Below are 27,515 nucleotides of genomic sequence, written 5' to 3'. Positions count from 1 at the left end.
TTTGTTACATCCCATTCCTATAAAATTATCTGTATGCGAATGGTGTGTGTGCTTAAAGAGAAGCACATGTTAAGTTTACGGAAGTGTTCATTAGATGTCTCCAGGTGCTGGAATGCCATCTGACTTTGATTTTTATTCTCCATCATTTTATGTATGCTTCAACTTTTTTCAAGGAAACATTTTTATTTACGTAACAAAAAGAAACAATAAAGCTCTTTCTATTATGTAAAAATTATTGACAAGTGGTGACTTGCCTGGACTCTTATGCTTCTGAACCCCTGTGCTGAATCTTAAACAGATTTTATTTTTTCCTCTGTGTGTTCCCAAAACACTTCAGAATTCTAAAGATGTTCTCGGGCTTATGTGGAACAGACAAGCCATGCCAAAGAGAAATGTAAAACACTTTTCGAGCCCAGACCTCACACAGCCCTCCTGTCCTTGAGGTTGGCGTCAGAGGCGGGTCACTTCTTCACCCTTCTGTGATATGCAGAGGAAAGACCCCACAGCAATGTTGCCAAGAGGGCAGTAATCCATCGTGTCTCAGATGGCGCCTGAGGGTGACCACAGATCACTTGGGGAAATGCCAATCGGGGAAAAGAGAGAAGTTGGAAGCCACCAACCAATCCCTACACTCCAGCAACAGAGCCTAAAATTGGGAAATTAGCTCTCATTGATCAGTGACCCAGTAACCAACACAATCTACATAATTAAAACACAGGAAAGGTCACTGTGTATTCCCTGACCACATTTTCTGAATTGAAATGAAGTGAGATAGATGAATACACTTGGAGGTTAACTTATCTTAATTATGTAAACAACAAGATGGAAGTTTTTTTGAACTGGGGCAATCATAAAAAATTCACGACGTCCCATCACCATAAGGGCTGTGTATCAAGCAGATATGTGTATTAATCAGAAGGCATATATTGTATGTGTTTATTCATTACCCTGGAAGTGGGGAAGGTCCTGATTTTAAACTTAAATGAGGAAAATGACTGATTAGGTAAAATTTCTGAATTATAGAACTGTCTTAAAAACAACCTTTTAAAAAGAAGTGTTGTTCTTTTAGTTGAAAAACTACAAAAATAATCCAAAGTAAAGTCCAAAATTTTTTAATTCTAAAAGGATTTTTAATTCAACCCATCATTTTAGATAGAAGCCCAAAGACATACAGGTAGAATTTAAGGCTTTGGCTCTCAGAGACCATCCCACAACATTGTGCTGTAAATATTAAGAATAGATCCTGCCTGGGTGGCTCAGTTGGTTAAGCGTCTGACTTTGGCTCAGGTTCATGAGTTCAAGCCTCATGTCTGGAGCCTGCTTCAGATTCTGTGTCTCCCGTTCTCTCTCTACCCCTCCCCTGCTCTCTCTCTCTCTCTCTCTCTCTCTCTCTCTCTCTCTCTCTCTTTCCAAAATAAATAAACATTAAAAAAAGATTTTATATTTTTTTAATTTTTTTTTTAACGTTTATTTATTTTTGAGACAGAGGGAGACGGAGCATGAACGGGGGAGGGTCAGAGAGAGGGAGACACAGAATCTGAAACAGGCTCCAGGCTCTGAGCGGTCAGCACAGAGCCCGACGCGGGGCTCAAACTCACGGACCGCGAGATCATGACCCGAGCCGAAGTCGGCCGCCCAACCAACTGAGCCACCCAGGCGCCCCTAGAAAAAGATTTTAAAAAAGGATAGATCCTGCCTAATTGACTTGTAATAACTAGAGAAGACACTCTTAATTATGTTCTTGCTTTGTATGCAAAGATCACCTCCTTAGATTTATGCAAAGAATAGTTAAATATGAACTGCATTTGCTATCTTGCCTGATGATTAGTTTACTCTCTTTCATCTTGATAGTAATCACTCAACTAGACAAAATGAAGGATACATATAAACGTCCACAAAAAGCAGAATGTAAATAAATGCCAAACGCGGAATGCCAGTAATAAATGTTATAACAGATCAGGAGAGGAAGAGGCAAATATGGTAATTTTGAAAAATTACCATGGTAAAAGTGATGGAAGAAAATATTCAAAATACAAGCCTTCTTACTTGAGAATACTTATACTATTTAGGCTGTTATTGACAATATTGGGCCTTAACTGACATGGGACTCACGACTCTGATCTGAAGACAATCTTGTAGTCTCATTTTCCCTTACTTAAAAAAGACACGTTTGGAAAATGTGCGAAAGCATACATCCATATATTCATAAACCTGCATTTTGCTTAGCTCAGACATCTTGGAGAAATTGGGGAAGTTCTAGACTTACCTGTATGTAACTACACAACTAATAGAAAGTGGAAAATGCAAAGATTGTTAGGCTCCCGAACACAGACCTTCTGGCTCTCATAGGCACATTCATTCAAATATCATCAGCAGATTGGAGGTATTGGCTCAGTTTGCTGAGCCAAAATTCATGGCCAAAAACAAGTACAAATGTTTCTCCTTGAAAGAATTACAAGCTCCACCCCTTCAACTAAATTACTTACAAACAGCAGACCAAGATTCTCATGTTGACCCACCAGAAGACTGAGTCAAGTGATGGAAAAGCATCTTGAATTCCCCAAGAGACACACAGGGCAAAAAGACTGAGCAGAGGTGGTATATCACAATAGTTACGTGTGTGGGCTCGGGGACCACACTACCAGGCTGGGGTCCTGGCTTGGCCATTCTCTGGATCCATTGATGTCAGATAAATCACTGAATCTCCCTTCCCTCGACTTCAGTTTCTATACCTATAAAACAGAGTTAATAGTAACTGCCTCCAGGATTGTCGTGAAGAGTACAGTAGGACTTTGAAGAACATGGATGGGGGTTGCAGCAACCACTCCCCCGCCCCCCATGTAGTCGAAAATCCCTGTGTAACTTTGGACTCCCCCAAAATACTTAACTACTAATAGCCTACCATTGACCAGAAACCTTACTGATAGCATAGTCAATTAACGTGTATTCTGTATGGTATATGTATTGTATACTGTTCTCTTACAATAAAGTAAGCTAGAAAAAGAAACTCATAAGGAAAATACATTTATAGTACTATACTGTATTTATCTAAAAATCCACATACAAGTGAACTCATGCAGTTCAAACTCATGTTCAAGAGTCAACTGTAATTGAATCATTACAGGTAAAGCACTTAGAAGAGTGCTTCAGGCCATGGTTTATACCTGTACCCTAATAATATTTATTATTATTATTATTATTATTATTATTATTATTATTATTCCATGCCCTCTCCCTGTATGCCACTCTCCTTGTATCTGTACATGTTCACCAACCAAGAAGATCCTCTCCTCTTTACAAATAAGCAAACCAAAGCCCAGAGAGAGTGAGTAATGCACTTTAAACCTCACAGCTAGCAAGAGTCAAATCAGACACTTGTATGGCTCAGTTGGTTGAGTGTCTGACTTCGGCTCAGGTCATGATCTCATAGTTCACGAGTTCGAGTCCCACATTGGGCTCACTGATCTCAGCACAGAGCCAGCTTTGGATCCTTTGTCTCATCTCTCTCTGCCTCTCCCCCACTCATGCTCTCTCTTGCTCTCTCACAAAACATAAAACATTAAAAAAAAAATACGCAACACAGACCTATCCCTTTGTTCATTCATTCATGCATTCATTCACTCATTCATTCACTGTCAGCTTACTGTGCACAAGTCAGTGTACCTGGTGTTGGGGATTCAGATGCAAACTAGGCAGACCAGAAGGGAACTGCCTTCATAAAGCCTGCGTGCTTGTGGGGGAGACAGATAAGCAAACAAAAATAAATCCATCATTTAATATCAGACTGTGGTAAGTGCTGTAAAGAAAACAAGAAGGAATCAGAGGATGGAGTGTCAGGGTGGAGGTGGGAGGCGTATTTTAGGTAGATGAGTCAGGGAATACTCCCTGAGAAGCTAAGATAAATCCAGGGAGGGGTGTTCTATGGAAAGATCCGGGGAAAAGTGTGGAAGGCACAGTGAACTGTAAGTGCAAATGTCTTGAGACAGGAACAAGTGAGAAGGCTGGATACTGGAGGGAGCTGGTTTGGAGACAGAAGGTGCAAAGAGCCTCTTAAAAACAGGGAAGCGAATTAACTAGGGAAATGTGGGCAGGGTTGCCGGGCAGCACTGAGAGTCCACTTGAGCTCTGAGTTCATAAAATTAAGACCAGGAAGCCTGCTGTGTATTTTTATCCAGCCGCTTTTGGAGGTTTGGTGCTTGGATGCAGACATGAGCAGGTGAGGCAGAGAGTGTTGTCAGATCTGGGGACTCACCAGGTAAAGGCAGGAGAGGGGAGAGGGGCAAGGGAGCCTGCTCCAGGGACTCAGGTGAGTGAGGTGGAAGGCAAGGCCCTTGAGGGCCATGATGGACAGTGACAAGGTACAGGGATGATGGCCTGGTGGACCTAGTGAAACCAAACAATGGCTGGAGTGGGGTTCCGGCGAAGTGAGAAGGTAGTGGCCACAGAGGGGTGCCAGAAATCGACAAGTATTAGTACAAGTGTTAATCATGAAGAACACAGCATTACTGTTAGGCTAGTCGGCTGAGGTGGGAGAATGACCTGGGGAGCTCTTAAAACATACACAAGCCTCCAATCCTCTCATTCAGGCTCCATGGGTTGGGAGGGTGGGGAAGGGTTAGAAGTGCCTGAGCTTTTTAAGTTTCCCAGGGGCACCTGGGTGGCTCAGTTGGCTGGGTATCCTACGCTTGATTTCAGCTCGGGCCATGATCTCATGGTTTGTGGGTTTGACCCCACGTCAGAGGCTCTTCCCTGGTGGTACAGAGCCTGCTAAGGATTCTCTCTCTCCCTCTATCTCTCTGTCCCTCCCCCACTTGTGCACTCTCTTTCTCTCTCTAAATAAACGTTTAAACATAAAAGTTTCCCACATAATTTTATTTTTTTAATTTTTTAAAATGTTTATTTATTTTTGAGAGAGAAAGACAGACAGAACACGAGCGGGTGAGAGGCAGAGAGAGAGGGAGACACAGAATCTGACACAGGCTCCAGACTGAGCTGTCTGCACAGAGCCTGACCCAGGGCTCCCACTCACGAGCCATGAGATCATGACCCGAGCCGAAGTCAGAGGCTTAACTGACTGAGCCACCCAGGTGCCCCACCCCGAATAATTTTAAAGTGCAGCCAGGGCTGGGACTGACCCATCTAATCAGGCCAACCAGCAAGAGTGAGGACAGGAGAGGTGAAAAGCCGGGACGTGAGCCAGCAGGGTCCTGGGCTGCACTGGAGGAGTGACTGCTTGTCAGTGGCTGACCCAGCATGGGAGGTTTACGGAGAATGGATGGCCTGTCCTTCAGAGCTGCTGGGGAAGGGTCAGGGAGGAACAATGGGCTGAAAGTGGCCGTGAGGAGCAAAGCAGACACCTACCCCACCATCAGGCCCTGGGGCTCTTGCAGGGTATCTCCATCCTCAGGAGTGAGTCAGGTATCAGAGCAGAATGGTGTGGAGGACATTTAGAGACGTGGCTGAGGACAGAGGGTGGGAGATAAAGTCAAATAAGGATAGGACAGCACTGTGTGGAGGAGGAGGCCCAGGGGTGTTAAACTGAGGGAGTCACAAGAGTAATCACAAGGCATGATGGGATTAGTACCAAGGCCTTTCAGGGGAAGATGCGTAATTGATTGTAATTAAAGCCTCCCTTCTGTATTGTATTTAGACTCCAAGGCAGTGTGTTAGTTTCCTGAGACTGCCATAACAAGTTGTCACAAACTTGGTGGCTTAAAGTAACAGGAGTTTATGGGGTGCCTGGGTGGCTCAGTCGGTTAAGCATCCGACTTCGGCTCAGGTCATGATCTCGTGGTCCGTGAGTTCGAGCCCCGTGTCAGGCTCTGTGCTGACAGCTCAGAGCCTGGAGCCTGCTTCGGATTCTGTCTCCTTCTCTCTCTGACCCTCCCCCGTTCATGCTGTCTCTCCCTGTCTCAAAAATAAATAAACGTTAAAAAAAAAAAAAAAGTAACAGGAGTTTATTTTCTCATAGTTCTGAAGGCTGCAGTCTGAAATCAAGTTGTCAGCAGGGCCACGCACCCTCTGAAGACTCTAGGGGAGAATCCTTCCCTGCCTTTTCCCAGGTCCTGGTGGCTCCCTCCATCCCAGGCATCCTTTGGCTTGTGGCTGCATCAACCCAATTTCTGTGTCTGTCTCCACATGGCCATCCTCCTCTGTGCCCAAATCTCTCTCTACTTATTAGGGTGATAGTCATTGGATTAGGGCCATCCTAATCCAGTCTGACCTCTTCTTAACTTGATTACATTTACAAAGACCCCAGCTCCAGATAAGGTCACGGTCGTGGGTACCGAAAGCTAGGATTTCAACATACCTTTTTGTTGGGGGAACACAACTCAACCCACAACCATTCATGGGGTAATCTGTGGAGGTGATGTGACAGCCAGGGCACTGTTGTCACCCAAAGAATACAGGCATTTGGGACTGCTATTAAATCCACTGAAAGCCAGTCACTGCAGAAGAAGGCAAGCTATAGGCCTGCTTTAGAGACCTCAGTTCCAGGACAGGGAAAGGGAGGTCTCACCAGGCACACAGTGGGCTGTCCTCAATCCTGCCTAAGTGAGAAAACAAAGCTGACTTAGTGGAAACCTATCCTTACAGTGGATAAGCAATTCAAATCAACTTTGTGTTCATGGCAGGTCAGCAATATCTTGAACACATGAATAGCACATATTTGATGAGAAGCTACAAATTGACAAGATAATGAAAGCCTAAAAGATTTCCTACTCTCTCACCATTAGCATTAGGCAGTGAAACTGGAGAGATAAAGACAAAGAAAATAACCTCTATTGTGCTACAGAACTCAAATTTAGTAAGATGGGTAATATACTCTATCAATCAATTATCAGGGATTAAGTGCCTAGTATTGCAACATTGACAAGAGAAAAATAAAAAGGCGCCATCCTGCAAAGAACCTACCCACCAGCTGAGGATTGAAAACACACATTAAAGACAAAGTATAGTTAACTGTTGAATTCTATAGTGTAGATAGAGTCAATAATACAGAAATCCAAAAATAGGAGAGATTAATGATTCCAGGATTACTCAAAATGGGCTTTCTGGAGTTTGATAAGTATTTCCTTGGGGCCTGTTCTGTGTACCACAGTCACTGAGCTGGGCCCGAAGCCTTCAACTTTCCCTCTATGAGATCATTAGCATCTGGGTTTTCCAGAGGAAGAAACCAAGGTCCACACACATAAAGTGACCTGCCCAAGGTCAGATGGCTTGAAGGTTTCCAAGCTAGGAATTGAACCCAAGTCTTTTATCCTCAAGTCCATGGCTTTTTGTACAGTGCCTTGAAGGGTGAGTAGGGTTTGGATAGGCAAGGAAAAAAAACAAGGAGAGTGTTTTATGTGTGGGAAATAGGATTAATATTTTATTATTACATTTAGCTAATTGGCTCCTGAGAGCCAGCCTATGTCCCCAGATGAGAGGCTGCTGTCAGTCCTCCAGCTCTTAAAATATCTGGGTCAGTGAGAAGAGGATCACAAGGTCTCCTTATGGTTATTTTTAACTTAAAAATAACCTTTAAAGAAAAGGAGAGGATAAAAATGAAAACATATCAGAAATTTTACAAGCTGAAGTCAAAAGGGAACTATTCAATGGGAACAGCTAGGTTACTGACCCTCACTTGGAAGCTGCAGCAAGGGGGTCCCCGGTGGACCACAGTGGTTCCTGACTCCATGAGAACTGAGAAAGGTGGCCCGAATCTACATCAGAAAGTGAGCCTAAGACGTGAGCAGAAACCGAAGGCGGGAGACAAGGACGTGCGAGTGCTACTTCCCCACACCTGCCTTCAAAAAGACATCGCCCTTGATCCTTTCTTAGAGAAGTAATGGAGAAAGAAACTCAGTAGACCTGGTCCAGCTTCCGCCACTGGCGTTTGCATATTGCAGAACAAAAGGAAAGGAAGAGGAATCTTTCAATCACCTGCAATGTGAAATTGGCACCGATTGACATGCGAATGCTGTTCTCAAGAGGAAAAAAAACATCCTGAGTATCGCTTTACGCTTTTTTGAGACAAATGAGCAGTAATCCAAACCCCCTGCACAGCTTTCCCATCAACTCGAGATAACAGGAATGAAGAAACTGCAATTGCCAGAAAATATGTCTCCCAGGACCTCAAAAGGAGAGGTTCCTGCAAAGCGTTCCCACTGTGTCATGTGTCCAGAGCAGCAGATGAGAACAGCAAGATGGATGCTGTCCTACACTGGGTCCCCTGTCAAATATAGGTCCTGAGACTAAGGAACTTATTCCCTAGTTGCATCTCTAACCCAAGGCCATCATCATAGCAAATGTTCACTAAATTGTTGAATGTCGTTGAAGGCTAAGCCTAATATATACAAATGCAACAGACGACTATGCAAATCCATGGCTCTCTAAGGGCTGAACTGTGTGCTATGGGAATTCCTACGAGAGTGAGATCAATCCGAGCTGGTTTCACAGAGGAAATGAGCCTTCAGCGGGCCCTGAATGGATATAACTTGCACAGAAAAGGAATGACGGTGCTTGGTGCAGAGAAATTCACAATGCACACCCGGTTCCCGCATTCACAGAGCTCATTATCTAGCAATCCATCTCCTTAGAGTAGAAGGTACTAATGGGTCATGACAGAGGCTGACATTTATTTAGGGCCCATGAAGTGCCAGGCACTATGCTAAGTGCTTCACAAATATAACCTCATTTTGACCTCATTGCAACTCAAGGACAAGGGGGTTACTATTACCACCATTTTATGGACTAGAAGCAGAGCCCACAGCTAATTAGTGCTGAGGCCACAATTCAAATCGTTGGCTGCCTTGGCTAGTGGACCATTCTCCTTTCACTCTTCTCCATGGGACATGAGGTCAGGGGAAGTTGTACGGTGGGGTGCTTGGAAGCCTGGCAAAGCCGTTCATATTTGCTATGGAGGAAATAAAAGACTATTTGTCATCAGTCCTCTCTTCCTGCTGTTCCTGAATCTCCTCTGGTGAAGTTGGATTCCTTAGGGATACACGTCATATGCAGAGTGTGTCCAGGCAAGACACATTCTTTCCCTCCAGATCTCCATCGGCTTTCCAGAATAGCAAACTGCAGTGGCCATCTTGAAAGGAAATTTCAGTCATATTTTTGTCTCTCCCTTAAATCCCAAACCTATAGATGCCATTAAGAAACCAATCCCAGGGCGGCACCTGGGTGACTCACTCGGTTAAGTGTCCAGCTTCGGCTCAGGTCACGATCTCTCAGTCCGTGAGTTCAAGCCCTGCATCGGGCTCTGTGCTGACAGTTCAGAGCCTGGAGCCTGCTTCGGATTCTGTGTCTCCCTCTCTTTCTGCCCTCTTCCGCTCGTGCTCTGTCTCTGTCTCTCTCTCAAAAATAAATAAACATTAAAAAAAAAAAAAAAAAAGAAACCAATCCCCGTGGTTTTTCCTCCTCCAGCCCTGTACCCCCCTTTTTTAGTTTTCCTAAGATCTGTGAGAACACTTGAAGTTGCCCAGAGACCAGAATACCCCAGTTTTTGGGTGGCATCTCACCACCCAAAACATCCAAAGAAGAGAGATGCTTTCAAAGTTCTTATCTTTTTAAATAATGTTTGTTTGTTTGTTTGAGAGAGAGAGAACGTGTTTGCGTGTGTGAGCAGGAGAGGGGAGGAGAGAGAATCCCAAGCAGCCTCCACATTCAGTGTGGAGCCCAACTCAGGGTGGATCCCATGACTGCAAGATCATGAGATCACAACCTGAGCTGATATCGAGAGTCAGATGCTAGGAGCACCTGAGTGGTTCAGTCAGTTAAGCATCTCTCTGCCCCTCCCCCCCTTCATTCTCTCTCTCTCTCTCTCTCTCTCTCTCTCTCTCTCTCTCTCTCTCTCTTAAAATAAATAAACATTAAAAAGAGACAAAGAGAGAGTCGGACACTTAACTGACTGACCCAGGCACCCCTCTCCTTACCTCCTCACCTTTATTTCTCTACCTTCGCAAGGAAGAACAAGGGATGAAGGAAGAGATGTCTGCATTCTCTCTACCTCCCTCCCTAGAGGACCAGGGAGTGTCCCTATCCTCAGTGTTCTCCTTCATTTCTGAGCTGGCAAATATTGCTCCCCAGCAAGGCCAGGTTCAGGAAGGACAAGGTGAAGGTCAACCCACCTAAAGGAGATAGAATTGGAAATGCAACAATAAAAGTGGCAATTCTCATGCCCCTGCGGCTAATATGTTTACCAACTACAAAACACTGCCACAGACATCCCTTCAGTTGAATCTCTTACAATAGTGCAGCAGGTTTTAATGTTGATATTACCTTTTTTTCTTCTTTTTGCAGATGAAGAAATGGAGGTACATAAAAAAGAAGTGATTCCCGGGGCGCCTGGGTGGCTGTTGGTTAAGCGTCTGACTTCGGCTCAGGTCACAATCTCGCAGTTTGGGGGTTTGAGCCCCGCGAGCCCCGCGTCGGGCTCTGTGCTGACAGCTCAGAGCCTGGAGCCTGCTTCAGATTCTGTGTCTCTCCATCTCTCGGCCCCTCTCCTGCTCATGCTCTATGTCTCTCTGTCTCTCAATAATAAATAAACGTTAAATAAATAAATAAAAATAAATAAAGTAAATAAAAAGACGTGATTCCCGAGAGTCACTTGCAGCCAGGCCCTCTGAGCTCAAATTCTGTGCTCTGTCCTCTCTGGCACATCCACTCAGGAATCTTGATCTGGACAAGGATGCCAGATGGAAACAAGAAAGCTTCATGGCCACTCTCCATGGTGCCATAGTCCAAAATTGGGGAGACTTACCCAAACTGTTTTTAATTTCATTTTATAATCTATGAATCTATCTTCCAGAAATACATGTCTTTCTCTTATAATATTTGATTTTGGTCCTAGCAATCTTTGAGAGTAGTAAGTTCCATGTGCTTAGTATTCCTGTGTAAAGAAGTACTATTTTTACTTTGCCCTAAAGCTATTTCTTTAAAATGATAAAGTTGTCCCTAGTTCTTGTGCTCTGGGATTTAATACGTTCATATTTTTATCCTATGATTTTCATTATTTTACAAATTTCAATCATATTCCCCTCTCAGCCTGCGTCTTTCCAGAACGAAGAGCCCCAATTCTTTCATCATCCCTCACAAAAGAACCCCCTCTGCCCTCTGGATCAATTTAGGTGTCCTTCTTTAGACCTTGTCTGGTTCTGTATGTCTTTGAGGTACGTCGGATCATGGGGCTCCCATCGCTTTGTCCATTATTCCGTATAAAAGAGCACAATGACTTCAGCTACAATAGAGTGTAGAAATACTTGAGAGACACTTTTAAAAATCAAACAATTCCTTTGCTCCATATCAGCCCAGCAGATGCCAAAAAAATACACATTTTTGCTCCACTCTGAAATGAACTTGAACACACTGGTGCTAGACGACCTCACAATCTATTACGAAAATGACAATTAGAAAGTGCTTTCACACATTATCATACATTATCTCATTTGACCCTCACAGGAACCACGCAAGGTAGAAAAAACATATTATGATCTTCATTGTTTTACCTGAGAAAATTAAAAAGAGGAGTCTAGCCCAAGGCCGAACAGCTGGACTTAAGAGCCCCAGTCGCCGGTCCTCTACTGAGAGAACGGTGCTTTATTCCCTGTGCAATACAGCCTTCCTGATAACCTCTTGCGGTTCATGTGAAATCACCAGACTATCCCTGTCCAAGTCTCTCTGAGTGGTCCACAGAGCAGTCACGATATTCTACAGTCCTACGGAGAGGAAAGATGTTTACAGTCAGTCTAGACCCTCTTCCCTTCTCTCTCCGCGCTGTCTCTACAATCTCATCACAGGTACCGATGGTACCTCCAAGCAAATGACGCCCAAATTCGTATCTCTAGGCCACACCTCTCTCCTGAGCATGAGACAGGTACAGAAAACTGCACAGCTCACATCTCCTGGATGTCTCAATATACGCACAACCTCACCTTCTAACCCCATCATATCCCCTGCCACTGCCACAACTCGGTTCTCTTCTGATGTTCCTCCTCTCAAATACCTATCCAGGAAGCTAGGAGACATCTTGACATTTCCCTCCCTCCCCCGCCCCCAGCCCTGCCTGTTCTTTTGCTTTTCCCTCCCGCAGAGCTCTCTGTCCTGTCGATTTCTCTCCCTTCCCCTCATCACCACCTTAGTCCCGGATACCCTCCTCTCCCATTGGGATTTTCATGGACTCCTCGTTGTTCTGTTCATCTCTAAAACTTTCTCCCCACTATAGCTAGGAGGATTCTTCCAAAAATGCTGTGCTGCTCATGCCGCCCCCCCCCCCACCCCTCCCTAGAGCACCTCATGGCATCCCATCCTTTTAAGGTAAGGGCACAAACCATACCTGGCCCACAGGTCCCCGCCTAATCTGGGCCTGTCTGCAGCCTCATGTTACAATACCTGCCTCCATTGCTCCCCCGCCAGCCCTACTCCTCTTCTCTCAGCCCCTCTCACTCACAGACTTTCATTTGCCATGGGGCCCTAGAACATTCCTCCCTTCCTTCCCTATTTAAATTCCTAGAATTCAATGTTCCAGAAGCCTCCGTCTTCAGCGTTTCAAGGATCTCTCCTCAGGGAAACCTTTCCTGACCTGCCTGAGTTAGATCCCCCCATTATACTTTATGCGACACTAATTTGGCATGGTTTTGTGGTTTTAATTCACGTCCATCTCCCCCGCTAAATTTGTAAACTTCTGCCCACCATGGTGTACATTCCCTGTGCTGTGCTGAGCTTGTCACACAGAGGCACAGCCACGTGTATCACATCAAGGTGAATAAATGAATAAGCCCACTAATAAGGAAGTGGTTGCATATGATACATATCCTCATTTTGGAGCACTAAACAGCTGTTAAAAAAAAAAGATGAAAAAAAAAAAGAACGAGATGTCTATTTTACTAATATGGAATGATGTCTATGACATACTGATTAAAAACAGTACAATACAGAACAGTGTGCATACTATGATCAATTAATTCGTTTATATATTTTGACAGAGAGCGCACGCGTGTGCCTGAGCGGGGTGGGGGTGGCAGAGAGAGGGAGGGAGGGAGAGAATCCCAGGCAGGCCCCACACTCCAGCACAGAGCCCGTTGTGGGGCTCGAACTTACAAACTGGGAGATCATGGCCTGAGTTGAAACCAAGAGTCAGACACTTGACGGACTGAGTCGCCCAGGTGCCCTGATGATTGGTTATTTTTAAAAACTATGTATGTCTTTATTTAAAAACAAAAACAAAACCTCTGTGTGTATGCATCGTGTGTACGTGTTTAAAGGATCTACCAAAGCAGCACCAAACTGCTTCCTGTGGTTTCCCTGGAGAAAGGGAGTAAGACAGGCAGGTTAGATGGGGCACCTGGGTGGCTCAGTTGGTTGAGCATCTGACTTCAGCTCAGGTCATGATCTCACAGTTCCTGACTTTAAGCCCCGCATCGGGCTCTGGGCTGACAGCTCAGAGCCTGGAGCCTGCTTCGGATTCTGTGTCTCCCTCTCTCTCTGCCCCTCCCCTGCTCGCACTCTGTCTCTGTCTCTCTCTCTCTCTCTCAAAAATAAATAAGCATTAAAAAAAAAAAAAAAGGCAGGCAGGTTAGAGAAAAATAGGATAACAACTTCTACTCATAAACTTTTTGCTGCTTTGATTTTTTTCAATGATTGTTTTGTGATCATTTTAACAACACCGTTTTTAAAATAACGAGGCAATTCACTGAAGTTTAAGAAACTATTTCTACATACAGCACAAATTTTCTAAAAATAATAATCACTCTGTATAGGATTTCTCAACAATAGCAAAGTTCCAGAAGTCGGCATCCTTCCACCTCAGGGCTTCCATCTAGCAATAAGCTGTGACAAAGAAGCCAGGGGAAGAGAACAGTTAGACATGCCAGCATTTGTTTCATTTGGGCCTTCCCTTCCCATGACTTTTATAAACAATAACTATTTTGAAAACTCACTGCTCTTTGATTCACTTACAAAATCCGAGAAGAAAAATGAAGTGGAAGAAATAATAGTGCAAATTTTTCTTCCTTTATTTAATTTTGTTGTTGTTGTTGTTGAACACAAGCGATGACGTGAGGACACCTTTATTTCTCTTCGCTTGCTACGTAACAAATCTTTCGAGGTCTTTGCCACAGCTGCAGAGGAAGGAGCGGGGACAAATATCCTGACGATGTAGAGACAAGGTCATCCCTTAGTTAATACCTCACTTGAGTTGTTGAGAGAAGTGTATGCAGGTGGACAGACCCACAGCTGGTGAAAAAGAAGAGGTAGGTGTGTGGGAGAGATTTCTCCGGCAGCCAGCCGGCGGGGAAGAGCTGGGGAAAATCTTGAATATCGAATAAATACGTTCACTCGGAGCTGCATTGATTCTTTTTTCAGGCTAATGGTTAAGACGCTGGGACGGCCAAACAGTGACTAAAATATGAGTCAAATGCTTTCAAATCGAATCATCCCAAAGAAGCAGGAACACGGCGAGCGAGCAGGGAGCAGGTCATTAGGGCTTCTAACCAATACTTGTTCAACCTGAAGAAACTCGCTCTCTTTAATGACTGCCTCTTTCAATCTAAGTCATTTGGACGTTAGTGAGCTGAGAGCAATCGATCTTTATTACTGGTGACACCTACTGATCAGCTCTGAACAGAAGGAAAGGTAGCTCCCCGCTGGGCTTGCACACTTTTCCCAACCCTGATCTTTCGTGCTTCTCTCTGCCAAGCAAGTCTTTGATTATCCCAAAGGGTGACAGAAAATTTTTTTAATTAGCCTCAAAGTTGGTGTCTTGATATTTTTGAAGACCAACTGTCATTTAAATACAAACTAGCTCAGGTTAAGAGGAAGTAAGGTTGGGAGCGCCTGGGTGGCTCAGTCAGTTGAGCGCCTGACTTGGGCTCAGGTTGTGATCTCTCAGTTTTGTGAGTTCTAGCCCCACATCGGGCTCGATGCTGTCAGCACAGAGCCTGCTTCAGATCCTCTGTCCTGCCCCCCCCCCCACACCCCTCCCCTGCTTGCAGGAAGAGGTGCAGCGTGGGCTCTGGCCCTCACAGAAGCACCACAAGGTCCCACAACAGACACAGGGGTGGCTTCCCTGACACCCGCCCCCCCACCTTCTGCTACTTTCTCGGTTTTCAATTCTTTCCCCAAATGTTCACTCCCGATTTTACAATTCAGTCCTTCCAAGAGCTCTTTTGGTGAGGAGATCCTGAGAAGATAGGTGTTTCCAAATGGCCTGAAGGACTTATCAGAAAACAAAGCAGCATTTATTGGAACAAACAAAAGTACTTATTCTCCTCAAGAATGAGTAAAAGTACCCCCATCCCTGTGGTGTCAGGCGTCTGTTTTACCCCCACCCCACCACTCACTTTTTTGGGAATTATCACTCATAGAGTAGGATGAGTAGAGAACAACAAACAAATGTAGAGGACCTCGCCACGCAGACCGGCCATGGGCAGAGACTGGGGCTCACATCAACCTAAGCTGGGCACTCAACTCACACTGTGCTCTCTTCTCTGCATGGATTCACTTAGATGTGAGGTAATATGTTGTGGGGCTTTTTGTGGGTTGTTTTTTTTTTTACATTTTTTGTTGTAGTAAAACATACGTAACATAAAATTCATCATTGTAACCATTTTTACATGTACGGTTCGGTGACATTATATTCTTCATTGTTGGGCAACCATCACCACTATCTATCCCTCAAACGTTTTCATCTTCCCAAACTGAAACTCTGTACTCACTAAACAATAACCCCCCCAGTCTGTCCTCCCCCCAGCCCCTGGCAACCACTATTCTACTTCCTATCTCTATGAATTTGACTACCCTCGATACTTCCTAGGAGTAAAATCACACCATGTTTGTCCTCTTGTGACTGGCTTACGTCACTTAGCATAACGTCTTCAAGGTTCATCATGTGGCAGCATGGGTCGGAATTTCATTCCTTTTTAAGGATGGATAATATTCCTGTTGTGTGTATACACCACATTTCTTCTACCCATTCATCTGTTGATGGACATTTGGTTTGTTTCCAGGCTGGCGCATTCTTAACTTACTCCCACAATTTAAGACTTGTAGACAATTTACCGGGGCGCCTGGGTGGCGCAGTCGGTTAAGCATCCGACTTCAGCCAGGTCACGATCTCGCGGTCCGTGAGTTCGAGCCCCGCGTCGGGCTCTGGGCTGATGGCTCAGAGCCTGGAGCCTGCTTCCGATTCTGTGACTCCCTCTCTCTCTGCCCCTCCCCGCTTCATGCTCTGTCTCTCTCTGTCCCAAAAATAAATAAACGTTGAAAAAAAAAATTAAAAAAAAAAAAAAGACTTGTAGACGATTTAAAATCAATTCCATGTATGGCGTATTTACTACTCATTGTGATAGGAATTGTGGGAGGTACAAAGGTGAATCAGACATGGTACCCGCTTTCAAAAAACTTATGCTACCTTGGGAAAGGAGGAAAGAAAGAAGTAAAAGTAACCAGCATTTGCTAATAGCTCACCACGCACCGGATAATTTGCCCAATTGCTGCATGTGTTGCCCACGACAACATTGTGAGGTAGATATTGTAATATGAGAAAATGGAGGCTCACAGACCTTAAGTAACCACCTCCGAAGTGGTAAGACCAGGATGTGAACCCACATCTTAGATTCAGAATCCTGTGTTCATTCTACTAGACATGCTGCTCCCTCTGGTGCCAGGCAGAATGTGACAAATCCCAGGGGAAAAGCTACAGGAAGGTAGAAGGGAAGAAATGACCAGCCTCCTGAGGGGGCAGGCTCATGGCAGAGGTCGGTCTTGGAAGTTAGAAAGGTTCGTGTTTGACAGGGACAAGGGAGCAGAGGAAAGTGTTTGAGCAGAGAAAAGGGGGGTTGGCAGGAAATCTAAGTACACATGGAGGGACCGGAGGCGTTGTGTAACTTGAGGCTGCAGAGCGTGGCAAGGTCATGGACACAAAGAAATGCTAGCTTGAGGAGTCTGGACTCCACCATGTAGACCAAGGGGAGCCATTGCAGGTTTTCTGAGAAGAGACACAGTCACAGCTGTACTTTAGGAAGGTCACCATGGCAACAATGTATAACAAGGACGGAGGGGTGGGGGACGTTTAAAGGTTGGAAAGCCAGTCAGAAAGTTACTGGAATTAGCAGATGAAACATAATTGGTTGGAATGGAAAAGAGGATACGGAGGTGAGACATATCTTGAGAGGTGGGGATGACAGAACCCGGCCACTGAGGCATTGTGAACAGAACGGCCATACATCCTGCTTTGCCTAGGACACCTTGCTTGCCTGGTGTAATTACTAACAGCCTCCTTTCCCTCTCCAATACGGACAAACTAGGACTATACAGTATGTGTCACACTATTTACTAGGAATAAGAAAACAGAATCGAAGATGCCTCTAAAAGATTCTGAACCTGGATTAATCAGGAAAGCGGTCACACCTTTGGAAACACTGGAGGTAAAGGAGGTTTTTTGGAAAGATGAGGAGCTTAGATTTGGACATGCTGAATTTGCTGCTGAGGTCAGGGTTTATTTCAGGGAGATAAGCACCTTGCCCATGGATTTGCGCTGTATCACATGAAGGAAGGCATCATTGACCTAAAAAAAATTCAAAAATATACGGTCACGGTTGCATATTTCAATAAGCATTCTCTGGTAGGTCGAGTCTTAAAATAGCTAAAATATTAAGACGTATCTCCAATGAACTGTATACAACTAACTATGCAATACTAGCTGAACAATCACCATAAACTGAAAGGAAAATAATAATATTTAAGAGTAACCCAGCTTCAGAATTTTTCTGTCCAAACTAACAATTTTCAACGTCGTCAGATAAGTGACAGCAGGTAAAAAGTCCTCAGGCCGCTCCATACTCTATTGTAATATTTCTGTGTGTTCTAGCTCTTGAAAGAATGCAGCCACTGCTAGAAGAATCAATCGTTTAATATTTTACAATTTTTATCTTATTAAAATTGTCCTGTTTCCGGTGTAACCGAAATTGCAATCTATCTCAAATCCTATTTTTTTTTTAGAAGTACAAGGCTATAAAACATAAATTAAAAATCAGCCACAGTAATAAAAACAGTGCGATACTGGTGAGAGAATAAGTGCATCGACGGAACACACGAGAGCTCAAAACAGGCCCACACGAAGACGGTCAACTGAGCCTTAACAAAGGAGCAAAGCAAACTCAGTGCAGAAGGGACGGTCGTTTCAAGAAATGGCACGAGCGGGATGCCTGGGTGGCTCCGTCAGTTAAGCATCCGGCTTTGGCTCAGGTCATGATCTCGCGGTCCGTGGGATGAAGCCCCGCGTCGGGCTCTGTGCTGACAGTGTGGAGCCTGCTTGGGATTTCCCTTCACTCTCCCTCTGCTACCCTCCCTCACGCTTGCTCTGTCTCTCTCTTCTTCTCCCTCTCAAGAATAAATAAACATTTAAAAAAATTAAGAAGAAGAAATGAGCTATCAAGCCACAAAAAGACAAGGGAGAACATTAAATGCATATTGGGTTTTTTAAAAAAAATTTTTTTAATGTTTATTTATTTTTGAGAGAGAGAGAGAGAGAGACAGAGTGTGAGCAGGGGTGGGGAGGGGCAGAGAGAGAGGAAGACACAGAACTCGAAGCAGGCTCCAGGCTCTGAGTTGTCAGCACAGAGCCAGACGCAGGGCTCGAACTCACGCACTGTGAGACCATGACCTGAACCAGAGTAGGATGCTTAACTGACTGAGTCACCCAGGCGCCCCTAAATGCATATTGTTAAGTAAGAGAAGCCAGTCTCAAAAGTCTGCATACTATACGATCCCAACCACATGACATTCTGTAAAAGCTAAAACTGTAGGGGCGCCTGGGTGGCGCAGTCGGTTGAGCGTCCGACTTCGGCCAGGTCACGATCTCGCGGTCCGTGAGTTCGAGCCCCGCGTCAGGCTCTGGGCTGATGGCTCAGAGCCTGGAGCCTGTTTCCGATTCTGTGTCTCCCTCTCTCTCTGCCCCTCCCCCGTTCATGCTCTGTCTCTCTCTGTCCCAAAAATAAATAAACGTTGAAAAAAAAAATTAAAAAAAAAAAAAAAAAAAAGCTAAAACTGTAGAGACAGTAAGAAGATCCGTGGCTGTCAGGGGTTGGGGTTGGGAGCAGGGGTGAATACATGGAGCCCAGGGGATTCTTTAGAGCAGTGAAGCTGTTCTGTATGATACCGTAATGATGGATACATGACAGTATACATTCGTTTTGGTAAAACGTATAGACCTGTACAGCACAAGAGTGATCCCTAATGTAAACCATGGACTTCAGTTAATAATAATGTATCAACATGGGCTTATCACTTGTAGCAAATGTACCACACCAATGCAATATGTTAATACTAGTGGAAACTGGGTGGTGGGAGAAGGAATATATGTGAATGCTACACACTTTCTGTGAAATTTTTCTGTAAACCTAAAACTGCTGAAAAAGTAAGTAAAGTCTACTGATTTTTAATAAAATAAATAACAAATGCACAAAATTAAAACTGAAAAAAGCAAACAGTAGAAGATAATAGAAGTGTCATTATTTGCATAGAATGTAATAATCTACATAGAAAAGCTAATCAAAGCAACAGATAAGCAAATGAGAAAGGCCAGCATATTGTGAGATAGAGATCAGCTAACAAAAATTACTGACATCTATATAAAAAATAATCAAGTAGGAAATATAACAGAAATAAAATAGTGTTCTCAAAGGCAACAAAAGCAGTAAAGTACTTATAATTAACATAATTAAGAACAGCCCACAGACTTTATGGAGAAAAACTTTGAAATCTATTTACAAACATGAAACATCTGAATAAATGGCAATATATCCCTCTTCACAAATGAGACAACATTGTAAAAACATCAGTACCTCCCCCAAATTAATCTATAATGTCGATGCAACTCCAATGTCAGTCAGATATTTTTCAGGAACTAAACAAATCTCTTCCAAAATTTACCTAAAAGGATAAAGATTCACAAAGAATCTTTAGGAGTTTAAGAAAGAACAAAGGTTGGAATAGTGGCCCTTCAGATAGGAAAACATACTTCACAACTATAAAGACAACAACAGTATGATACTGTTATAGGAACAGATATCTGAACCAAGGGAATAGAAGAGAAAACAGAGTATATCTGGGAACTTGAAATAAGATGAAGGTAGCAACATAAATCAATGGAGAAACAATGAACTATTTGGTCTGAGAAAACTAGGTCACTGTAAGTAGAAAAATAAAAATTGCTTACCTAACGTATACCCAATACAGAGGTGACTTCAGATGGATTAAAAGCATGAAATAGTGTGAAATAAAAGTACAAAGTTAGTAGAGAAAAATAGAGAAGATCACTGTGACCCAGATATAACAAAGGACTTTTTAAATATGTCCCAAATAGCACTAACCCACAAGGCAAAATATTGATGTGTTTGATTACATTAAATCTAGACAAAGATGACAGAGCAATGACAAATTTGGAGAGACAGACTTCTGCAAAGTCTCAAATTAGCATCTAGAACCTTGCTACTCACAGGGTGGTTCAAGGACCTGAGGCTTCTGTATCATCTGGGAGCTTATTAGAAATGCACCATCTTGAGCCCTTTCCTACCTTGACTGAATCATAATCTGCATCTTAACAAGATCCCCAGGTGATTCATACTCACATTAAAATTTGAGAACTGCAGATTACACAAGGAAATTTTGCAAATTAGTAAGAAAGAGACAGGAAGCCCTGCAGAAAATCTCATGAAGGGCTTAAAATGCTATTCAAAGAAGTGGAAACCTGAATGTTTACCAAATCTATAAAGAGATGCTTACATTGATTAGAAATCAGGGAGATGCAAATTAAAATAATAAGATGCCACTTTACACCCGTCAGTTTGGCAAAAATCAGAAAGTAGGACAATGCTACATATCAATGGGCTGGCGAAAGAAGAATCCGCGTGCACTGCTGGTGAGAGCGTGAACCAGTTGAGTCATCCTGGAGAGCGGTTTGCTGTCATACATCCTATGACCCAACAACCCTACTCCTGGGAAAATGCTCCCAAAGCAACATTGCACAGTCCCGACTGTGAGACCGTGTGACTGTGTATTATAGTGCTGATTATGGTGGCAGGGAATCAGGTCAAGGCCAGAGTGCATCACTAGGAAGCCGGTCTGTAAACTATGGCAGGTGCACACCGCTCTCTTCTAGGCAGCAGTGAGAAGCAATGAACCGGGTACAGCACCAGCAACATCGGTAGCGCTTAAAAAGACAGCACTGAGTGAAAAATGGAGAAACGGAACAAGGTCTACCGCACAACCTTATGCGGTTAGGTATTTGTGTCACTTGCAAATCAACTAACACACAAAAAATTGTATGTTTTACAAGGAAATATAATCCAAGCATACGTATCAAACACATTATAGAGACTGACTCTGAGGAGGAAAACAAGAGTAGAGAACAGTAGTGGGCAACGAGAATAAAGGGAATAAGTAAATGCAGATATCCAGAAATACACAGACCTAAAAGCAGAAGACGGCCCAACAATGAAAATGTGCTTTGATTTTTGGGATGAGCACTGGGTGTTGTATGTAAGCCAATTCGACAATAAATCATATTCATTAAAAAAATAAAATGTAAAAAAAAATAGTAATAAAAAGAAACTGGGCTTTGAAATGAGGAATATGAATATAGCCAACCTTCCCACGGAAACTCTTCCCAAAAAGCATAGAAAAAATAAGCAGAAAAACAAATCGATCAATCAAACAAATCAATTCTCTGCAGCATGAAATCTCTGGTTTCAAAAACATCTGTCTTGCAGGGCTTTGTGCCTTACAGAGACCTTTCCAATCCACGTAAATTTAGACATACTCAAAGGAGGTAGAAAAGGTAGAAGAGGTCTAAGACACGTGTTTTGAAACATGCATCCCTGCCCTGTCGATCACTCAGAGGTACAGCTCCAGGCAACTTACAGCTGTATCTCACCGTCAGTTTGAAGCTGCCTGTTCCCGGAGATCTGTCTCAGCCCAAAGATAGGAAATACTCCGAAAGCAAGCACGATTCGAGATAGCGATACCTCTTTTACTGGCTTCCTAGAGAAATGAGGAATCTCCTACAGATTAATGTTGACATACAAAGAAAGTTATCCGTTTAAGTGCTAAAGCTTGTTTTTAATCACTTGGCTTATGTATGTATGTATAGAACTGTAGCACATATTTACCTAACTTCTTTAAAAGATAATATTGGTGGGAAACACAAACTTTTTGTTCCGTGATTTGGGGATCTCATAATTTTGAACATCTGTGATTTTCCCTTCTGTTTTTCTGGGCTTCTATGTCCATTTGCCACTTCTGCTGTGATTGTAGCTACTTCTAAGAATAATCCAACTCTGTCTCCTTTCTACCTTCTGGTTTCTATCCAGGCAACCAGTGGTGTTCCGGACTGGATGCTCAGAGTGTGATAAGGCTCTGAGTGAGAAACTAAGAGGGAAAGTGCATGGCATCAGACCAGACTCTTTTGATAGCTAATTCAGATGCCTGGGGACATTTTCCCTCTGTATTCTACAGGCTGCCCCCAGAGAGGGAGGCTGTTCCATACCGCTCCCTACATAGACACCCAGGCTGTTCCCAGAACCCTCCCTCGCACAGGGTGAAGCCATAATTAAATCTGTCTCTGGAGATATGCAACTCAGAATAATATGGGGGCAGGGTGAGGATATTGCTTTTGTCTTAGGTTCTGCTCTTAGAATTTTTAATTAGCTTATCAAGCATGAATAATCAAAATAAGCTATAGTTCCCTAAATATATCATGCTGATTCATACCTCCTTAGAATCCAGCTCTTTCCCCCTATTGTAACCCTGTCCTGAGATCTTCCCAACAAAACAAACGCATAAAGTCTGTTTTTATTGACTGGCATACACACGGTACCCAGTGAATGCTGATGAAGAAAATAAACTCATGAGTGAATGACCATATCTAGGACTGAGTGGGATTGTTTTCAAAAGGTAAAAATGCTTAGTTAGTGATATGTCGTCAGAGTTGCATTATACTCCTCATGTCATTGCTCTAATACATGTTCATCTGAATCTTCTTTTAACAGTCAGCCGATACATTTTACCAAAAAAGAGGTAGATGACAAATGAGCATGTGAAAACATACTCAAGATCAATAGAGCAATGCAAATGAAACCCACAGTCAGATACCACTATAAACCTACCTGGGACAGCCACCATTAAAGAAAACAGGTGACAATACAAAGTTCTGGCAGATGGCAAACAACTAGACTCTCCCATATTGTTGGTGGGAATGCAAAAGAATACAACCATTCTCATAAACGTTTGGTCATTTATTAAAAGTTAAACATAGGGGAGCCTGGGTGGTGCAGTCAGTTAAGCATCTGACTTCGGTTCAGGTCAATGATCTCACGGTTCGTGAGTTAGAGCCCCGTGTTGGGCTCTGTGCTGACAGCTCAGAGCCTGGAGGTTGCTTCGGATTCTGTGTCCCCCTCTCTCTCTGCCCCACTCCTGGTTGCACTCTGTCTCTCTCTGTCTCTCAAAAATGAATAAATGTTAAAAAAATTTTTTTTAAACTTAAAGAGTAATTTAATTTTTAAGAATATTCCACAGATATGGGGCACCTGGGTGGCTCAGTTGGTTAAGTGTAAAACTCTTGGTTTCAGCTCAGGTCATGATCTCACAGTTCATGAGTTTGAGCCCCACATCACACAGGCGGTGTGGAGCCTGCTCAGGATTCTTTCTCTCTCCTTTTCGCTCTGGCCCTCCACTGCTCATGCTCTCTCTCTCACTCTCTCCCTCTCTCTCTCTCTCAAAATTAACAAATAAAAAAAGGAGAATAGCCCACAGATAGGAGTGTCTGGGTGGCTCAGTCTGTTAAGCATCCAACTCTTGATCTCAGCTCAGGTCTTGATCTCAGGGTTGTGAGTTCAAGCCCCATGTTGGGATCTATGCTGGGCATGAAAGTCTACCTTAAAATAAAAAAGAATATTCCACACATACACTCAGGAAACTTCAAGTAAACAATTTCTATCTGTCAAATCTATTCATGTAGTAACCTCACCTGACCTTGGTATAATAATCAAGCTCAGATCTCTAGGATTTAAATATTGTCTAGTTGAGATGTGTGTGAGCTTCTCCCTACAGAACACAGACTTGGCACATCTAAATCAGGCCATCCTGTGAACAGATCACGGGACACATTCATGGCCCACCCATCACGGCACGGGTGCAACCCTTCAGCAAATAATACATTAAAATTCAAAATCTAAAGGCTGTTTCTCTAATCCTGCCCATGAAATGTCAACATATGTGTTACAGTTCATGGGACGTGAAAAAGCTCAACTCTAACCGTTTTATGATGGCGAGGTATTTTGCCTTAAACAATATATTAAGAGTTTGCTATGTGCTTTTACACGCGTTATCTTATGTGATCTCCATAACCACCTCAGTATGCAGAGTATATTGCTGTCCCTATCACACATGAGGAAACTAAGGCACAGAGATGTGAGTAATTTGCCCATAGCCAGTTAAGAGGTAGGGCCAGGATCTGAACCCAGGTGGTCTAACCCTATAGCCCCCTCCTCTCAATCAGTCATTCAACAGATACAGGAGTACCTGACAGAATCTGGAGACAAAGAGATGCATGGCCCCTGCCCACGTGGAGTTCATAGTCTATAGGAATGACAAGTATCGAGTAATTACGAGTAGATGAACAAAAAGCACAGAGGGCTACGGAAGTTCATACCCATGCCTACTAAAAAGACGATGGTACAAAGTATGTGGTCATATTAATATCAACTACCAAGGTCAAATCTATAAGCCCACATATTCAGGAGAAAACACAAACTAGGAAACACTAGCATCTCTGATATTGTATGTATATACTGGTGTATATACGTACAGAGGTCATTTTCCAAGCCCAGGCAGGTTCTGATAAATAATTTTTTTCTAATACATTAACTGATTTACATAAAAAATATTGCCCAGGCTTTACAGTTAGGTCAAATTAACAACATATATTCATTTAATCATCTTCATTTTAAAAGAATAAAACCTGAGTTCCTGGGTGGCTCAGTTGGTTCAATGTCTGACTCTTGGTTTCAGCTCAGGTCGTGATCTCCCAGTTTGTGGGATCGAGCCCTGATTTGGGCTCTGTGCTGACAGGGCAGAACCTGCTTGAGATTCTCTTTCTCCCTCTCTCTGCCTCTCCCCAACTCACATTCTTTCACTCTCTCTCAAAATAAATTTAAAAAGTAAATTAAATTAAATTAAAAACCTAAAATCTATAAATTCCGGTACTGCTTGGAAAAATCCAAGATTCCTGGTTGTTTTAACTATAAGATAGCTCTTGCACATAATAATTCTCTGATAGATGAACATTATACTCTAGAATAGGTTTCTCTGATAGATGAACAAACTTTATACTCTAGAATAGGTTTCTAAGAAGCAGCTTCCTCGTTTGTATGAGGAAAGGGTCTGCCTTAGCCATAAGGAGCCCAGAATCTGGCTTCAAACCAACCTGGACTGGATTCCAGGTCTGTCACTTACTATATAATATCGAGCAGGTTTCTTAGCTCCTACAAGTCTTGATTTCTTCATCTGTAAAACGTGATAAAAATGGCTCACACGTCAAGGGAGCATCACAAAGATGAAATGAGAAAATACATGTAAAAGTGTTTAGCACCGTTCTTGACCCATAGTATACACCTAACCTACGGGAGCTGCCATTATTATATTATTACTATCCCTCTATGTGGTTTGAATATTGAAAAAAAGAGACAGAGAAAGAGAAGAAATAGTAAAGGGACGGTGTGTGAATGAAATGTTTGAAATTGTTAGGGAGAATGGTCTCAGAGGGCCCGGTGATAGCAGGAAGGTCAGCAGTGTGGGAAGAATCAGAAAAACCCTACATGTGGAGCCCTCATTGGAAAGGAGAGGACAAGCTGATAGGAGGGCAGTAATTAGATAGCTAATTTGTGTTTAAGAGAAGAGAGAACTTCGGGCACGTGGGGGGCTCAGTCAGTTAAGCGTCTGATTCTCAGTTTCAGTTCAGGTCATGATCTCAAGTTTTGTGGCTTCACACCCCACATCTGGCTCTGTGCTGACAGTGTGGAGCCTGCTTGGGATTCTCTCTCTCTCCCCCTGTCTCTGCACCTCCCCTGCTCACTCTCTGTCTCTCTCAAAATAAATAAGTAAACTTTAAAAAAAGAGAGAACAGAGGGGCACGTGGGTGGCGCATTCAGTTAAGCATCTGACTTCAGCTCAGGTCATGATCTCACAGTTTGTGGGTTTGAGCCCCATGTCGAGCTCTGTGCTGACAACTTGGAGCCTGGAGCCCGCTTCAGATTCTGTGTCTCCCTCTCTGCCCCTTCCCCGCTCACACTCTATCTCCCCAAAATAAGTAAACATTAAAAAAATTTTTTTAATTAAAAAAAAGAACAGAGAACTTCAGTGTGAGTGATTAAAACAATAATCCAACTCTGGTTTTCTCTCATGCCTGAGCAGCACTTAGAACACGTCAGTGGAGAGAAGAGACTGTTTAAACTAGCAAGTGTTTCCGTACCTGTCCTAACTGTCCTCATCTTCTATCGACAGGTATACATGAGCTTTAGGTAAAGCAAACCTCGGTTCACAGGCACATGATAAAAGTCACAAGACGGAAGGGGACTCGGCAATTCTGGAAACTGGTGGTTTGCAAGTTTTTTAAGCCACAGAACCTTTTAACACAAGAAACAGATGAACAAAAAGGTAAAAATGTGCAGCTACTCAGACCCCAGCAGAGATGGGGTCCCAGAGGCCAGGCAGCTCGGGTCACCTGCCCACCCCCGCACACTGCCACCCCTGAAGTACATAACCTGCTGCAGAGGCGTGGAGACTGATGGTCGAAGGGCAGAGGAGACTTCCACGAAGGAGCAACTGAAGGCACAGGTGGAAACAGAATCCGACCAGTTTTCCCATGGCCAGTCAGGTTCTCTTTTTACCACCAAATGCTACCCTCTTGACTGACGTACCAAAAAGGAGAAGAAGAAAGTAAACCATGTTTGAGAAGAATATGCCCCAGCACAGGAAAAAATAAAAATAAATATGGAAGGCTGGTGAGCACTAAAGCCTGGCACTGACAGCTTGGGCTCAACTAATCTGCACGGGAACAAAACGCTGCCCCATCCAGGGCCGACTCAAGCTACCAAAACAGTTTTTTGAATGTTAAAACAAATTAAGCCAAAAAAAAAAAAAAAAAAAAAAATGGAAAAGAAAAGGCTTCGCAGTGAATTCACAGTGAATACCTAACAGATTCACATTTACAACTATATTGCATATGCATGCACACAATTATAGGGGAGGAAGTCTAAGCCACATTAATGGGACTGAGGGGGAATGAAAGAAGGGAGTGAACAGCCAACAAAATTAACTACAGTGACTAATGGATGAATTACAGTCTTATGATGCTGGGCATGATACAGTGTTTTGTTCTCAGAACCTCGGCTTAGATCATTTGTACTTTAAAGCGTCTGTATGCTAAAATCAAAGGTCAAGTTAAATGCTTGCTTCTTAGACTTGTATGTTGT

The 27,515-nt window shown here is 43.3% G+C and overlaps 1 protein-coding gene across 11 annotated transcripts in view; it reads right to left on the bottom strand.

Annotated features, from left to right (window-relative positions):
* Positions 1 to 13,679: 13,679 nt before the first annotated feature.
* Positions 13,680 to 27,515, bottom strand: part of LOC121011889 (quinone oxidoreductase-like protein 2) — a 30,399-nt gene continuing 16,563 nt past the window's right edge. For 3 of the 11 annotated variants that reach the window (XM_040446684.1, XM_040446680.1, XM_040446683.1), the window contains 2 exons: positions 17,504 to 17,551; positions 13,680 to 14,385 (listed from right to left, as the gene is read on the bottom strand). In XM_040446684.1, coding sequence (XP_040302618.1) covers positions 14,155 to 14,385; positions 17,504 to 17,551 — 279 coding nt within the window. In that variant the 3' untranslated portion in view covers positions 13,680 to 14,154. Of the gene's footprint in view, positions 14,386 to 16,287; positions 16,682 to 17,300; positions 17,552 to 26,512; positions 26,952 to 27,515 lie in introns of those variants that run through there. The other 8 variants (XR_005781832.1, XR_005781837.1, XR_005781836.1 and 5 more) reach the window with 8 other exon arrangements.

This window comes from Herpailurus yagouaroundi, unplaced genomic scaffold (assembly GCF_014898765.1).
Source record: "Herpailurus yagouaroundi ecotype Mexico unplaced genomic scaffold, PumYag 195, whole genome shotgun sequence".
NCBI classification, from domain to species: domain Eukaryota; kingdom Metazoa; phylum Chordata; class Mammalia; order Carnivora; family Felidae; genus Herpailurus; species Herpailurus yagouaroundi.
This window is presented reverse-complemented; position numbering and strand designations above follow the sequence as displayed.